This window comes from Vidua macroura, chromosome 9 (assembly GCF_024509145.1).
Source record: "Vidua macroura isolate BioBank_ID:100142 chromosome 9, ASM2450914v1, whole genome shotgun sequence".
Classification (NCBI taxonomy): Eukaryota; Metazoa; Chordata; class Aves; order Passeriformes; family Viduidae; genus Vidua; species Vidua macroura.
In genome coordinates, this window is record NC_071579.1 from 31,167,369 (window position 1) to 31,184,565 (window position 17,197).

Consider the following 17,197-nt stretch of genomic DNA (forward strand, 5'->3'; position numbering starts at 1 on the left):
GGAAACTAAACATGAAAATCAACATGGGGAAACGAAGCCCTCAGACTTGGCCCGTGTGCTGACGGCCACAATCAAATTAAGGCAAATTGAAAAGGGGTCAGATCATAAAATAAAATAAAGCCCATGAACTGGGAGAGGATGCAGGGCAAGAATTGCAGCAAAGCAGCAAGTAGAAGCCTCATGCAAACTTTCATTTTCTCTATTTTTATTCTGGATTTATACCAAAGGATTAAATTTAGCCTTTGCTTGGAGGTCAGAAAGCCACAAAGAGTTCCTCAGTTCCTTTCTTGGTGAGGGCCTGGGAGTTGCTCCATCCCTACGAGGGTTTCTGGATGTGCAGTTTGCACAGGACCAGTTTAGGGACAGGCTACAGACTGGGAGGAGGATTGGGCAGGGACGATGAGGCTTCCAAACCATTTTATTATTCTGAACAATTTTACTATTCCAAACTATCCTATAACTACCTAATAACCTTCTGGAGTGTATATTGTGTTGCTCACAGGCCTGAAGATCAGTATTATAAAAGAAAGTGCCCCTTTTAAGGGGATTTTCCAATGGTCAGACCACACTTTTTCAACATGTGGGGCTCCCAGTTTGCTGGGAGAGTAGAGGGATGTGCCAGGGAGTGAAGGAAGCACAGCAGCCTGGGGAGAGAAGAGACCTCTGCATCCACATGGATCTGTATTTACAGTTACACCTCAGTTTTCAGAATAGAAATGAAATATTTATCTGCAGAGCAACTGGAGAGGATCCATCAGCAATATCCTGATCTCTGCAGAGGGGATGCACCATTAATAAGCCACGTTGAGTCATTCCCTACAGGAACAGTGTTTTTCTCCAGGGCCATTGTGTGCTCCAGCTATTCCAGAGCCATCCCACTTGCTCTGTTTCCTGACTGACCCGCTTGGCAGCTGCCTGTGCTGCTGTCAGAGCGAGTTTACTCCCACCACGGGGCTGGGATTTATACCAGACATGTGTTCCTCCTCTTCCCAACACTCCAGCACTGACACTCCAGCTCTCTTTCCATGTTCTCTAAAAGAAAAAGGGATGTTTTTCAAGCGTGGCCTCAGTTTTGCAGTCTGAGTTTTTTGATGCTTTTAGCAGAGCAGAGCCTTCAGCTCTTCGTCCTTTGGGTCCTTTCCCTCTCCAGCCTGCAGCAGCACACATGCCAATTTTGGGATGCCACAAGCCAAGCTAGGGGGATCCTCCTCTTCTCCAGGGTTTATTCCAAAGCAAAATAACAGGATGGGAGGAAACAGCTTCATGCTGCACCAGGGGAGGTTAGATTAGGCAGCAGGAGAAATTTCTTCATGGATAAGGCTTGGATGGGGCAGTGGTGGAGTCACCATCCCTGGAAGTGTCCAAAAAACGTGTGGATGTGGCACTGGAGGTTTAATGGTGAACATGGAAGTGGGGCTGGGCTTGATGATCTTAGAGGTTTTTCCAACCTTTACAATTCCATGATTGTGTGATAGGAGGAGACAGATTTAATCCACAGCCCTGAAGGACCAGGTCTGAGAAGGTGACAAACATCAGATTGTCTAAATTGGCACCTTTAACTCGCATCCAAAGATCACAGAATCTGAAGTTTGGGGTCTTCTCTTTTTGTTTTTCCCCCTTGGCATTTTGGGGGGAGATTTTTCCTCTCTTTCCCTCAACATTTTGTCACGTGGCACTGACTGAGCACGAGCCCAGCTGATTGAGAAGCACCCCACTGGTGGGTGCCTGGGTTGGAATTCTGCGTGGGTCTGGTTCCCGCTTCCTGGAACATCTCCTCCATGGATTGCTCCTCCAGGGAGGCAGAGAGGAGGCAGGAAGCACACGGGAACTCCAGGAGGAGCCCGGCTTTGCCTCCAGGGCTCTGCAGTCAAAGAGTTTTGGTCGTGCACGAAAATGTGAAACCTGTTCAGTCGGTTCCCTCGCCACCAGCAGCATCCTGGGCTTTGGAAGCCCAAGGACAATTGCCTCATTCATTTCCTGGGGTTAGTTTATTAAAAAAAAAAAAAAAAAAAAGTCTATTTGTAGTGTGAAGCTTGTGATGGGGTGCAGGAATGGGGTGACTTGGAAATCCTTGGAGCTCCAAATGCAACTGGCTACTGACTGAGCTCTGGCTGTGACCTTGATTTGATAATTAATTATGTAACAAAGTTCAGATATGAAGTTTTCAAACGTGCAGCTGTATTAGAAATAAAATAAAACATTTTAAAAGTGTGGTTTAGCCAGGATATTGAAAAACCGCTTGGCTAAAACTTTGTGTCCTACACTGGTGGATCTAATAAAATAAAGTAAAATGTAACATGAAAATGACCACTGCTAAGCATGAATTTGGCTGAGTTTAGCCTCTCACTTGGCCCCAGGGAAGATTTTCCAGCAGAAGTCCTGAAGCTTCAGCATGATGGAAAGAAAGGATCCTTGACTTTCAGGTAGCAAAGGCTGCTTCAGCAATGGAAATACAAGGTAACAATTAGGGCAGCTTTGAGAGGCATCCTTTGGGTTTGGATTGCTTTGGCTAAACTGGGATTCTCAGGAATATTGACTAAAAATACGTAAAATATAAGTATAAATATAAAATAATATTAGGCTCATAAATCACCTAAATGAACAAAAGCCAAGGATAAGCTGCTGCAGCTTTTGCATAGGAAGAATTCTATTTCATTTATTAAAATCAAATGAAAGAGAATTTTGCTGTCCCTCAGAGATGCCAGCAGGTGCTGCTGGGAAGAGCAAGTTTCAGGTCTGACCCAGCTCCCACCCTTGACAAAGTGGGATGAGGAATTGCTGTGGGCACCAGCACCTGGGAGAAGTCAAAAAAAATCAACCATTAAAGCAGATAGAAACCACATTTCAAGGAAATAGGATATGATTATAGTAAATAATAGGTTGTATGAGTGCTTGGATGAATTGCTAAATCCTGGAATTTACTGCTACAGGACACAAGTGGCTCTGGTAGGACTCTAAAAAATGTAACTGTGGATGTGGGTTATTGAAGCCATTGTGTCTCTACAGGCCAGATTTATTTAAACATTATCTACACCTGCACAATTATAAAGTGTTAATTACTGAAGAGTAAATCTGGAGGGTGTGTGTTTTGTGTGGGCCTGGTGTTTGGCTTCTTGGGCTCGTTGATCACTGGGCAGTACCTCCAGGTCCAAAATTCATTCCTTGTTTGAGTTTTTCTAACACAGCCTGATGTTGCAGCTTGGTTCCTGATGGTCAGGAGTTGAGGTGGCACCTGGGGACGTGGCTTAGTGATGCTGGGTTAACGGCTGGATTTGATGATCTTGGAGGTCTTTTCCAATTTACTTATTCTGTGATTCTAGGATTTTGATATGCTGCTACAGGTTACTGGATGCAGGGCTTGCCGTGTGCTTGTGCACATGGCATCAACACAGCTTTTTACAAGGGCACAGGGATAGGACACGGGGGAATTTCTTTAAACTGAAGGGGATTAGGTTTAGATTAGAAATAGGAATAAATTGTTCCCTGGCAGGGTGGGCAGGCACAGAGTGCCCAGAGCAGCTGTAGCTGCCCCTGGATCCCTGGAAGCGCCCAAGGCCAGGCTGGACACTGGGGCTTGGAGCAGCCTGGGGTAATGGAAGGCGTCCCTGCCCACGGCAAGGGTGGCCCTGGATGGATTTTAAAGTCCTCCAACCCAAAACCCTTCAATGATTCCTTGATTTCCTGCCCCAAAGGGGATGTTTCTCCAGGTATCTGGGCTTGTCGTCTTACCCGTGTTGCTCGTCCAGGGGGTGCGGCTGTGTGTGCCACGGGGTGGGATCGGCTTTGCCGCCGTTCCTTCCATTCATTTATCAGTTTATTGCCCATGTCAGTTGCACGACAAACATTTCCTCAAGGCTCGCCGCTCGACACGAGGCCGCGCTGGGCGGTGCCGCGGCCGGGGACGGATGCCTCCGTTCTCGGGGTTGCGAAAGGAGACGTTGAGCACTGATAAAATAAAATAAAATAAAATAAAATAAAATAAAATAAAATAAAATAAAATAAAATAAAATAAAATAAAATAAAAGGGAGAGGGAAAAAAAAGTTTTAAAAGAGTTTAAAAAGATTTTTAAAAAATCAAAGGAGGCAGAGCGGTGACTTTCCGGAACGCGATCCGCGTCCCCAGCTCCGCGTCCCCGCTCTCCCCCGCCCGGTCCGGGGGCACGGCGGCCTCCGGGGCGGGGCTGGCGCGGGGGGCCCGGCCCGGCCCCCGCCCGCAGCGCGGCGGCCCCAGACGCCTCCCCCTGCCCGCGGCGCCTCCGCTCGGCCCCGCCGCTCCCGCTCCTCGTCCGCGCCGCAGTTTGCGTCTCTCCGTGTCTCTCCAGCGCCGGGGCCGCGGAGCGCGGGGCCCGCCGAGCGCCGTGAGCGCGGAGCCGGGCGCGGGGGGCAGCGCCCGCCGCCGTCCCCTGCATGGCGGGCGGCCCGCGGCGCTGAGCGGGGCAGGCGGTGCCCGCGGCCGGCGGTGCCCGCGGCGCTCCCCCAGCATGGCGCGGGGCGGCGGGCGGCTGCAGCCCCGCGCCGCCGCTGCCCCTGCCCGGGGGGACCGGGGGCCGCTCGGCCTCCTGTGCCTGGCGCTGCTGTGCGCGCTGGGCGCCGCCGAGGCGGAGTTCTCCATCCTGGACGAGGCGCAAGTCCTGGCCAGCCAGATGAGGAAACTCGCCACCGAGGAGCTGAGGGTCGTCACCATGCAGGTACGGCCCGGCCCGGCCCGCGCCTCGCCTGGTTTTCACTCCTTCCTTCCCTCCCTGCCTCCCTCCTCCACACGCTCTTCCCGATTCCTGCCTTGCCCTTTCTCCCTCCATTCCTTTCTTTCTTTCTTCCATCAGTTCTTTTCTTCTTCGCAAACTTTCCCTCCCCCCTGCGCGGGCTGCCCGGCTTCCTTCGGCCCCGTTCCCCTCAGCCCCGGCTCCGCTCAGCCCCGGCTCTCCCCGGTCCCGTTCCTGCTCCCTCAGCCCCGTCCCCGCTCTCTCAGCCTTGGATCTCCCCGGCCCCGGCTCGCCTCAGCCCCGGCTCTCCTCAGCCCCGGCTCTCCCCGGCCCCGCTCCCTCAGCCCCGCTCCCTCAGCCCCGGCTCTCCTCAGCCCCGGCTCTCCCCGGCCCCGCTCCCTCAGCCCCGGCTCTCCTCAGCCCCGGCTCTCCTCAGCCCCGGCTCTCCCCGGCCCCGCTCCCTCAGCCCCGGCTCTCCCCGGCCCCGGCTCTCCTCAGCCCCGGCTCTCCTCAGCCCCGGCTCTCCCCGGCCCCGGCTCTCCTCAGCCCCGGCTCTCCCCGGCCCCGTTTCCCCCGCAGTGCCTCTCGCCCGAAGGCGAGCGGGGCCGTAGCGGCGGGGCACGGGCAGTTTCTTGTTTTATTTGTGGTTTACACAATAGGAGCAGCCAAAACCGCCTCCCGCAGTCGCGGAGGGGCCCGAGGCTGGGCTCGGGGCTGAGCCCGCCGTGCCCCGGGGCAGCTCCGGGCTGGGGGCTCGGGGCTGAGCCGGTCCCGGCCGAGCATCCCGCGGGCTGGAGCTGCGGGGCGATCGGGGGAAGCGATGGTTCCCGGCCGCAGAGTGCGGCCGGAGGAGTTTATTCAGATGCTGGACTCGGAGGAAGGTTGTTCTCGTTGCCGGGAGTTGTGCGTTGTTTGCGGGGTGTCCTGCCGGGGGCTGGTGGGACTTGCAGGGAGCGCTGGTACCTGCGGTACAGCCGGCGGCTGCCGACCCTCGCTGGAGGGGGGGAAAAGTGAAATCGGATCCCAGGCGGCTTTCAGGAGAAGGTATGGTCAGTAGCAAATGCAGTTTTAAAAGCCTCCCAAATTGAAAAGGAGACACTTTCATAGGATCAGCGGGGGTCTCTACCCAAATGGCCTTTTATCTTCTCTAAACTGGCTGCATTCTCTCACCTCTGGACCATCATTGTGCTGGGCGGCCTCCTAGGGCTCGTTTTGTCCGGGCAAACACTGAGCTGTCTCTTGTCCTTGATGCTGAGAAGACGCGGATTTAAATGACTTCACTTAACAAGGTACATTATTGATGTACTGAATTCAAGGAAGTCCCTTTTTTTCCCCTTCTGCCGTGCATACGCATGTGTGTATTTCCCCTCAAAAGACATAAGCATAATCCTTTGCTTTGGTGGAGTCTCTGTTAATGCAAATTAAGGCAGTATAATTGCGTTGCTAAATCCATTTCTGGCGTTAAAAAAAATTACAATACGATCACCTCAACGTGGTTTGTATTCGAAAAAGCAGCTCATAAAAATATACATTGTTACAAGAATTAGCCATAGGATGAGCCACGTTTTCTTTCCAAGAATCCTACCGATGATCTGAGCTCGGGAACAATCTGAATGCCAGTGCACGGAGATGCAAATAGTGTTAAAATTCTGTTTACTATTAGTTGGATATTTAAGGCCCTGAAGTAATTTAATGTGGTGAAACTGGTAGTTAAACTGAAACCCTTTTCATACTCGGCTCTATTTTTATATGCTTCCTATTTTGACTGCCTCAACTCTCATCACGCTAATGCCCAGCCTGTCCTTTGCTCCCCCCTGGAACATTGTTACAGCTGTTTAAGATTAAAAACCGGTGGGAACAAACCTCCCCTCATTTTGGAAGCTTTTTTTTTGCTGACCTCCTACAGTAGAATAAAAAAATGTTATGACATGTGTCACTGCAGCCCGTGCTTCTCACTTGGTTTTAGGGCTGAAATTTCCAAAGCCTGCTCAGGCAGGGCTGGGTGTAGCTGGAACAGAATTCCTGGTTTTGTTTTTTTTTTTTTTTTTTTTGCTTGTTCAGGGCTGTTGGTGAGTGGTGGTGAGCACCTGGTGCCAGGTGAGGGGTGCCAGCACAGTGGGGATGCTTGGGATGATGCGAACAGGTTGTGTTTGCAGAAGAGAAAGGTGTGGGATTTTGGAAGCAGAGTGAGAACACTTTCATGCTTTAACTGGATGCAAATCCAAGGGTGTCCTGGTTTAGAGGGTGACAGGCCCCAAATCAGGGCTGGTGGGAGGAAGGGTTGATATCCAGCCATTAGTTTTATTTCGCTTCATAAACCAGAGAGGAGGAGGTGGCAGGGTTTGATGCTTCCCTTGCGTGCTCTCCCCACGCTCTGGTCCTTGCCAGCTGTGGCTCCCACATCTGCACATCCTGCTAACAGGCAGGAGGTGGTGGCACCAGAGGGCTTTGCAGGAAGGGTCGGTCTGAGCTGGAGGTGGGGAGAAAGCATCCAATGAGTGCGGGAGCAGGTGGAAATGCTTCAGTAGAGTGAAGGTGAGAGGTTGGTTGGGTGTGTTTTGAGTCTGGGAACAGAGGAAAGTGTAGACGGAGCCTCCCTAAGTGCAGGATGAGGTGGAGTCTGCAGAGCGGGCACCAGAGGAGCAAGTGGAAGAGGTAAGAGGAGAAGGATGGAATTTGTGAGCCTTAAATGCCTGTGAGAAGGGGCAGGGAGTAACGAGCGTGGAAGCTGTGGGATATGAAATAAGCCAGATTTCTGCCGGAGCGCTGGCGGTGCTCTGAACGAGCTCCCTCTCCTCTGCGCGGTGTCTCCTTCCTGTGGTACCTTCTCCTTCTACCTGTGCTTCATGGCACTGCCCCAGCAGCAGCGAGGACTGAGTGTTTCTCATCAAATCCCGTAATTTTACATTGCTGAGAGGAGTGAGATTCATCTGGAAGAGAGTAGCTACAGGCAGACTGAGGATGAGAGAGGTTTCTGGTGGCACACCAGTGTGGCAATTGATTTTGGCACTCACACCACTTTCTATTTCCAGAGATCTGCATGAGGGCACTGTCTGACTCTTACCTTTGGGGAGTGCTTTGTTTCCTCGCCCATGCAAGTGCTCTGGTTTCATTTATAAATTTATTCCTTGAATGGTACTGCCTAGAGCAGCTGAGGATCATGTAGTGTAGGTGACAACTCGTGAGTTGCATCATTTACTGGATGTGTTGGACAGCAGCTTAAGAGTTTCTTATTTAAATTTCCAATTAGAATAAAGATACTTGTACCATACCAGGGATTCCCTTAGTGACAACACGTGCTGGGCTCTGCAGTGTGTGTGGGTTCCTGGGTGTCTGCCTCTGTGTTCTTTCTCCAGGAGTGGTTAAATATTGAAAGTTCATCAGTTGTCTGCTTTTCTCTGTTGCTCTGATTATTGTTCCCCCTGTTTGACAGTTCTGCCAACCCCCCACTTAATGATGCTGTGTCTTAATATTCTGTGTCTTCCCTTCCACATGCTGGGGTGCGAGTGGTGTGTACATACACATCTTTACAGGGATTTTTGGCCTGTGCAGCAGAGGTGATCTGTTTGTTTCTGCCCAAGGTGATTTCCCAAATCAAGCAGAAACAGCCTCACCACAATCTCTTCCCTTCCCTCTCCCTCCTGCGGGACGGAGGCTTCTGGAGAAGGATTGTGGGTTGTGCTGTACCACAGTCACCTGTAACTGTTGCTTTGTTTTTCAGCAGCCAGAGCACGTTGACAGCATCCCTGTCATTCCAGGGAACACTTCTGGCAGCGGGCTGCATCCTTGGGAGGCAGTGTGCAATCCCAGCTCCGTGTTCTTGTCATTCCTCAGCAAACTGCATCCTCCGTAGCCCATGGCATCGCTTGCCAAGGGCTGCAGCTCGGTCAATGAGTACTTGTGTGACAGTCCTGTAATATATTCTCCTGGGCAGAGCTGACACTCAGCACTAATTAAAAGTTAAGAGCCTTTTTTAACTAAAATTATAACTAAATTGGTGGTTGTGGCATGACCTGGTCTGCGGGTGGAGTTTCACCATTGCTGTTACCTGGCTCGTCTGACCCTGGCTTCTCTGGCCTGGCTGAAATTACAGGGTAGGCTGTTGGTTGAAACAACTGAAATTCTTTAGTTGGGAGGTGAAGGCAGGAAAAGAATAAATCAGAACTTTTGTGAGTGGTTGGTTTGGTTTTGGCGAGGTTTAATCCTCTGAATCTGCCCTGGGTGAGGTGAGGAATATTTTTTGATAGTGTAGGGCAAGGTAACATTTCCATCTCCAAAACAGGGATATAATACTTGCAGGCAGAGTTGAAAGGAGTAAGAAATGCTTTGAAGATGAAAAGCATTAAATGCCTCTATAACTCTCAAAATGCATGTTGGTGTTTCCAGCCAGACAGTAACAGAAGTTGTAGGCCCAGAGGGCCTCGAATATTTGTGAAGGCAGCTCTGCCATCTTAATCCTTAGCTCCTACTCTGAGAAGGAAGCACAGCCCTTTCTCATTGTCTGCTACTGATCTTGGGGGCTGGAATTTAAAAAATGCATTTTGAATCTGAAAAAAATTTTCCCTGTTTATTTTTAATATTAATACTGTGCAAACAGTAATAATTTATTAATACATCCGGTGATGCGGTGATGTGTAAAATGACAGCTTAGTACAGGCTTCTCCTGGTTGATTGGCAAGCATGTGCTTTATTTATTTATCTCCCTAATAGCTTGTCTGGCCATATGTTTTTCAAGAAGAACAGATTGTGCTCAGACAAGCACAACACGGAGACAGAGACGTATCCAAGGGTTTATATGGGTTGAAAAATCCACATTCTTTGAGGATTTTTGGGTAATGGCAAAGAGTTGGAGTCGCCAGAACTGTCCATTTATTGAATCCTTTTGAAAATGAGCACTGACAGAACGCGGCATTATTTATTTTTTTCTAATGGGATTGTCTTCTGGCTAATGGATTTACTACTTCGAAAAGATAAATCCCATTTTGAGCTGTCCTGCAGACCAGTTGAAATGCCAGAATGGTGGTTCTCCATCTCTGAAATCAGGGGTTTCACACATTTCTTCACTTCTTTGATGGATCTTTATAAATAAATCTGTGGTGACTGTGAGGTACTTTGCACAGCAAGTGGTGTAAAACCCCATGTCCTCCAGCTCTGAAACTTGGACCTTGTGCACCCTCAGCACAAAAAACGGCTTACTTTTATTTTTTTCTATTTTTTTCATCTTGTGAAGCTGAAATACAAAATAAACCCCATAAGTAAGGAAGGCTGTTAAGTGTTCGATTGTGCCTTTTTGGGTTATTTTAATATTATTTGGCAGAAGTGTGCGCTGTAGTAATAATTACAGAATAGAAACCAGTAAAGCAAAACCTCATCTGTTTTCCATGATTATGCCTTAGTTTGAATCCAGCTACAGCAGCTTTATCCGAGGCTCTCTGACAGCCCAAGTTTTTTATCCTTTTCCACACATACTCCTTTTTTTTCCTACCATGAAGCATTTCCAAAAGACAGCGAGAGGTCCTGGTGGAAGGGCAGACCAAATCTGAATTTTTAATTAAGCTTTGAGTCGTCTCTTCAAAGGGTCGGGGCGTCCTTAGTGAGTGGCATCAGCCAAGGCTGACATTCCACTTCAAACCCCGGGAATGCAGCTGGCCTGGCCAGATAAAAGTTGGGATGTGGAGCAGCAAGGTGGGCTGGCAGATAATGAGCTGTGCCCAGGGGTCCTGCAGTCCCTGGGACAGCAGGAATTCAAATATCCTGGGAAGTGACTGGGGATCTCAGCTGTGCCAGGGCTGATAACACAAGGAAGGCACACAAGGAAATGCACTCTTTTTTTTTTGGAGTGGTTGGTACCTGAGAAGCTGCTCTGCTGTCATAGCCTGGCCAGGCACTGGGGAGAAAAAAAAACCTAAATTTTGTTGTCAAAAAACATCAAGAAATTCTCTTCTTTCAGAGAGGCAAGACGTGTTTGAACTGGGAAAAAAATACGAAGTTTTCTTGTGCGTGTGTTTCCCAGTTTTTTTTTTTTTATCTGTATATTAAAAGGGAGAATTAAGAATAAACAGATTTTTTCCGTTCGTCGGTTTTTGGGGAGGAATTGGTCAAGAAATGCTTGGAGCCTTGTCAGTTCAGTGCCCTCCTGTATGGAAGTGCCTAGGTCTAAGGAAGTATCCCAGATTTTGTTTATTTCCATTTTTAGGGCACTCCATAGATGGAAGTGGGATTTGGGGCTACCTGAGCTTGGGAAATGGCAACACTTCCTGGATAAGGGTTGGATAATGGCCCAGGAATGGTTTATTTTGATGCAGATGAATAGGAAAATACTAGATTTTTTTTCTTTCTGTTTGTTTTTTTTTCTGTAGATGAATAATGCAACTTAATAATTGCAATTTTAGTGACTTACATGATGCATCAGTCTTTGTTTTGTATGTCAGAACTTTTGCTGAGGTTTTGATTAATAGCTCTTGTATTGTAGGTTTAATGCAGAATAAAGTGTAAAAATATAAATAGCCTGCATTCCTCAATCATCATTTTCCTGTAGCTTGTTGTTGTTCAGTACCATGCAGTGTTAGTGAAATCTGAAAGGATCTCCTTGTGTTCTCTTTTCCATGGAAAACAGTATAAAAACACTAGTGCTTATGCAATGTCTGTTGTGGAAATTTTCCTTTTCTGATATAAAACATAAGCCAAGTTATTGCTTGACTCTTGTGCTCTGTGTGTTCTGCCCTGTGCAGAAATCTGGATGAAATTATGTGTCTGCTTTAGCAGTGAAAATCTGAGCTGACTTTTGAAACAATCCTGGTGCCACAAATCAGGAACAGTCATTTCCAATCCCAGGAAAAGTGTTAATGGAGTCACTTTATCAACTGCCTCCATGGAGAGTCTCCCAAGAGATTTTGCAAAAGTGTATTTGCACAATTACAATAATTAGTAAAAGCAAACTATTACATCTCCCATTAGCAGCTTCCCAGCCAGGAGCAGCTGATAAAAACAGCTTTTTGTGGTGCTGTCGGCCTCTGAGCTCACAGATTTGCACAACTTGGACTGTTTGATTTGAACCCCCTTCCACCTTTTGGATAAAAAACTGTAATTTTCCTTTCAGCGTGTCTGCAGAAGTGTCTAGCCAGTGCTTCCTGTCCAGTTTTGACCTTCTTTTGCACACATCCCTGCGATGCTGTAGGAATTTCTGGCTATACTTAGGCTTGTCACAGGTGGGAATGAGTCCAGGGGAAAAAAAAAAACCTTCAAAATAGCCACATCTGGAAGTTGCCATAAAAGTTTCTAGGAGCTGGAACGCCTTAAGCAGAATTTCTGGTGTGTTCACCCTGGTAGGGTTGTTTTTGTGCTGTTTTTGGGGGGTTTCACACCAGAGTGCATGTGGAGATAGGTTCAGCTTGGCAGAGATGATGTGGTGGTACCACAGCAAAGGGCTGAGCTGCTCCCATGACCTCCCTGGCCCTGCTCAGTCCCTGCTTCTCTCCCTTTCACCAAAGGAGAATTAGAAACATTTCCTTTTGGGCTGTACTTCACCTCAGGACTCATATCAGACAAAACCTGGGGAGGTGTTTGTGGTGATGGGCTGCGGGGAGAGGGGACAGACTCCCAAAAACAGCTGCAGTGGGAACCTGTTTGCCTGGAGCAGGAGCAGGCTCTGAGCCAGGGTTGGAAAGGGCTTCCCAGCCCTTGGCAAGGCCACAGGGAGAGCCAGGAGAGCCTTTTATTTGTTGGAAAAGAAAGGAACCCCAAACTGTGTGGGGCAGGAGTGTCAGAGCAGCGTTTGGCACTGGAATGGATGGAGAGTTAGCACGAGGTGTGGGATTTATCCAAATCAGAGCACTTTTCCCAGGAGGGATCAGCTCTGTGGCCCTCCCTGCCAGTGATGATTCCTTGTCCTTCCTCTCTCCACATGATGTGGATGAGAAACTGGGAATGGGACAAGCAGTGCTGCAGCTGGGGAGAGCTGTGGGGTGCCAGCAGAGCTGCTCCTGCCCAGGGACCATTCCTGGAGGTGTCGGGTGGGATTGCTCCAGTGTGGGATGGCTCAGCTCCTGGTGCTTCCCAAACCCTGGGAACTGGGATTGTGGTCGTGATGGACTTGTACTGCAAGAGAAAAAGGAGTGGTGTGAGGCTTTTGGGGCTGAAGGAGCTGCTGAGGTGTTGGATGTGCTGGAAGGCAGGAGAGCTTCTTGGGAATACCCTACAATGAGCTCCCTGGCGTGGCTATGGAATTGTGCATTTTGTGGGAGCAGATGTAAATTTTCCAGAAAGTAAATTTTGCTTTCAGTGGTCGCCTGTCCACTGCAAACCAGCCCAGGGGCAGCTGCTGATGGGAGGTGGGTGCAGGAGGAGGTCACATCCAGGATATTTTTATTGCCTTGTTCATGGTCAGTGAATTAACAGATTGTTTTTCCTCTTTTCTCCAATATTGAAATTGTGTGGGATTTCTGACTTTTGATAAAAGACTATTGGGAGAATAAGAAAGAAGCAGGATCTCCCATCAGTGCAAGGAGTGTGAAATGAGGAGGAAAAGCCACTTCCACTCCATGGATCCTAAATTGCAGTTTGTATTTTGTTACTGGAAGCTGAAGCTAAAAGAAAAAAAAGAAAAAAAAAAAGGCATTTTTTCCCCCCTCTATTCTCTATTTCCAGTTGGCAACAATCTGGTCAAGCCCTCGTGGACAGGTGTACTCCACAGGGGCCAAACCAATATTTTGGAGACAGGATTTTTGTGTGGTGTGGAAGGCACTGAAGGATAAAAAAACAGAAGTGTTTTTAATTTGAGGTTAATACATTTAGCAGTTTTAACAATGAAAGGATATTTAATTTAAATAAGCTACAGCTGTAGGTAGTTCAACTTCCTTGGACACATTGTTTGCCCAAGGAATTGTCTGGAATATGAATTCCAGAATTGTCTTTGATTCCTTTTGCCAGTGGCTGTCCAGGACTGCCAGGTGTGATGTGGGATTTATTCCCTTTGGTCTGTTTTGGTGGAGTTCAGCTGCACACAACATTTTAGAGGCAAAAGTGCACTTTCTGGAGCAGGCAGGAATAGGCACTGAGGATGCTTGTTTGTCACATCAGGCAGCTGTGGTCAGGCACCTGGTTTTAAACTGCAAATTTCAGTCTTTGATCTGTGTGATTAAAATTAGAAAATCTTATTCCTGGGTACACAGTCTCTTGTGTCTTCCTTGAAGGAGGTTCTGATTTAAAAAATGCAAGAAAGTTAATATTTACATACATTGCAGGAGGAGGATGGAAATTGTGACCTTCTGAGAGTTTGTTAGCTTCAGATGAGCTTCACCAAGGTGGAGGCTGCAAACCCAAACCTGATGGCACTAATAGCCAAGCTTCTCATTAGTGCAGTTGGGGCAAACAAGAAATCTCTTTAATTTTTTATTTTTGATTGAAATCAAGCTATAATTATAAATTATCCTATTCTGGCTCTTCCTTTTGAATTCTGCTGCTATTTTACAATCCCTAGATCATTTCAGGAGCTGCTTTGATGGATGTGCTTGATGGTCTCGAAGTTGTTAAATTCAGCTCACTGATGATGCAGCTGTTCTTGGCAGAGAGGAGCCTCTGCTGTGCTGAGCTCACCACTGGGAACACAGAATTTTGTTCCAAAAGTTGTGTTTGGTTTCTGAAATTTTAAATACTGACATACTGGTGATGCTGTATTTCCATTAAAACTACTGGCTGCAAAGCCAAAATTAAAGCAACTCCAACATAGCCATGATAGGAGATAACTTGTTTAATAGAAATAGAAATGACCAGTTGTTTATTTTCATTTGGTGTGAAATTCAATCTCATGAATTTTAAAATATTGATTCACTGTGATGTCACATAAATAGAATTTTGCCTCCCCCTTCATTATTTATGTATTTATTCAGCAAGTGGTTGGCTGAAAGTCTAGAAATACATTAAAAAAAAAAAAAAGTATATTCTGGCAATTGTAACCTCAGACTTTGAAATGCTGCTTTTTCCTGCCTTTCCAAGAATAGAATCTCGGCCTCCAAAAATAAATGAAACCCAGCATCCATCACCATGGTTTTCAGTGCTTGCAATGGTGGATTTCTCCTTGAGGAGCAAAGGTGCAGCAGCTATTTTGGGAAGGGAAGATGTGGGGTGGGGATGAAATGAATGCAGAGCTGCTCTGGGAAGGCTCGTTGGAAATGTCAGACCTGCTTGGCGTGTGTGTGTGTTGTCTGGATGGCTTCACAGAGCCTGAAAAGTCAGGATGAAGGGGAGGAAAAATAAGCAGGGAAAGGGATAATAGTGATTCAAACATTTAGTGAAGGAAGGGGTTCATTTGGGATCTTTGGAATTGTAAAGAGAGCTGTTCTCAATGTACAGTGCAGGTGCAGTGTGTGGGTCAGGCTCATCCCAGGCTCTTCCCTGTTTTTGATTAACCCACATCTTCCTGCAACTTTGCTACAAAAAATGTCCCTTCTTGTCCAGGTCCTTGGATCCCGAACTCTGCCAATACATCAAATGCCAGTGCAGGGCCAGGAGCAGCAGGGCTGGGTTTCTGCTGCCTTCCTGTGTCACTCCACCATTTCCTGGCCTCTACTTTGCTTGTTTTCTGCCATTTTTGCCATTCCCTGTCTCCTTGCTTCCCAGTGCCACTGGAGTGCTGGAGGCCACTTCCCTGCCCGGGGCACTTGCACACTCTGCAGGGCTGAGGTGGCCTGGTGGCAGCTCTGGTGTGGCAGGGACCTCTCCAACAGTATTATTTTTATATATATAATTATTTTGATATGCATTATTGGTTTTATATACATAATTACATCTTGTTTTTATATACATTATTATTTTTATATTGTTTTATATACATTATTACATTCATTCTACATTATATACATTTATTATTATTATTATTATTATTATTATTATTATTATTATTATTATTATTATTATTATTATTATTATTATTATTATTATTATTATTATTATCCCAATAGGGAATAAGTAACAGGATGCCACCAGATCCCCTGGAATTTTGTGCTTGATGGAAGATATCCATGAGGGGCTTTTGATGTGGGCATGGAGGGATAGGAGAAAGAGGAATGGCTTGAAACCCAAAGGGAGCAGGTTTAGCTGGGATATTTGGAGGAAATTGTTCCTTGTGAGGCCCTGGCACAGGTGCCCAGAGCAGCTGTGGCTGCCCCTGGATCCCTGGCAGCACCCAGGGACAGTGGAAGGTGTCCCTGCCGTGGCAGGGGTGGGATGGGCTGGGATTTAAGGCCCTTCCAACCCAGAGCAGTTTGGGATTTTCCGTTCCTGGCAGGGATGTGGCTGCATGGAGCACACAGCTGATAACGGTGTGCACGACAAACCCCGGCAGTTCTGCCACCATCCGCTCTTCCTCCTGGTCCCATGAGGAGCTGGACTGGAGTTTTGCTGCTGCTGGGAGAGGACATTTAATTTTAATCCTGAAAATAGACTCACAGCCTGTTGGGATCCTTTTTGGGATCCTTGCTCAGAAATGAAGTTAGAGCCAGTGTCAGCATCAGGCCCTGAATCTAAAAATATATTTAAAATGCAGAAACCTTGCTACAGCAAGCTGTAGTTTGCACAGCCCGGAATGCAAAGCTGGCCCACAGCCACACCCATGCTGGGGAGGATTCTCAACTTCTGCTTTTGCTTTGATGATGTAGAAAGAAAAGAGGTTTTTTTTTAAATTACTTTTTAAAAAACATTTCTTTCCTTTTTGTGGACAGAAGATAACTTTCTCCCTCCCAAAGCTGGCAGGAGTCTATACCTACCTTAGTTATTTGGAATCTCAGGAGATGCTGAGCCCCTGTGGGAAAAGGAAAGGGAGGCAAAAGATGGAGAAAGAGGATAAAGTGGCTGTTCACTGCTTTGGTGTTGGTAAGAGCAGCTCAGCAGCTCATCCTGATCCATGACGTAACAGCAAGATCTGATCTATTATTTCTATTATTTATTTATTAACTTTCTGTTTCCAATGTGCCAGAGCAGCAATTCCAGTGTCCTCAAAACATCATGTTTGGTGCAGGAACACTGTCAGGGCTTGAATCCTCTTTTCCATGTTTTCCTGAGCAGCGTGAGGTGCCTGAGAGTCACCAAACAGAGAAATGAAAGCCTTAAAACATACCAAATCCACGTTCAGCTGGGTTACCAGGCCCTGAGCGTTACTCAGAGGAGCTGTGCAGCATTCCCAGCTCCTCATTTCAAATCCCAGTTTTCCAGCGATAGACTTAAAAATCTTATTGTGCAGCTGAGTTAGTGACTGAGCCTTCACTTTATAATCACTTTATAAAGCGCATGCACATTAGCAGGACGTGTTTAATGGCCACACGGCCCAGATGAAAGGGCTCTTTGTGGCAGGAGCCTTTTGTGCCTTCCTGGATCCCTCAGCAATTCCTGCGGAGCTTCCCAAGTCTGCCTGACACGGAGGGGCCGAGGAAAAGCCCTTGTGGCTTTCAGCTTGAGTGGAGAATAATGGGGAGCAGGATGGCAGTGGGGGAGGGCTCTGA

The 17,197-nt window shown here is 47.5% G+C and overlaps 1 protein-coding gene and 1 long non-coding RNA gene across 2 annotated transcripts in view; one reads left to right on the forward strand and one right to left on the reverse strand.

Moving 5' to 3' along the window:
- Window positions 1-2,626: 2,626 nt before the first annotated feature.
- LOC128811600 (uncharacterized) lies at window positions 2,627-4,183 on the reverse strand. The gene is made up of 2 exons (XR_008438398.1): window positions 3,730-4,183; window positions 2,627-2,794 (listed from the first exon to the last, which is right to left on the reverse strand). It is a non-coding gene; the product is annotated as an uncharacterized LOC128811600 (long non-coding RNA).
- Window positions 4,184-4,481: 298 nt separating this feature from the next.
- Window positions 4,482-17,197, forward strand: part of CACHD1 (cache domain containing 1) — an 87,565-nt gene continuing 74,849 nt past the window's right edge. The window contains exon 1 of the mRNA XM_053985412.1: window positions 4,482-4,688. Within this exon, the coding sequence (XP_053841387.1) occupies window positions 4,482-4,688 (207 nt within the window). The remainder of the gene's footprint in view (window positions 4,689-17,197) is intronic.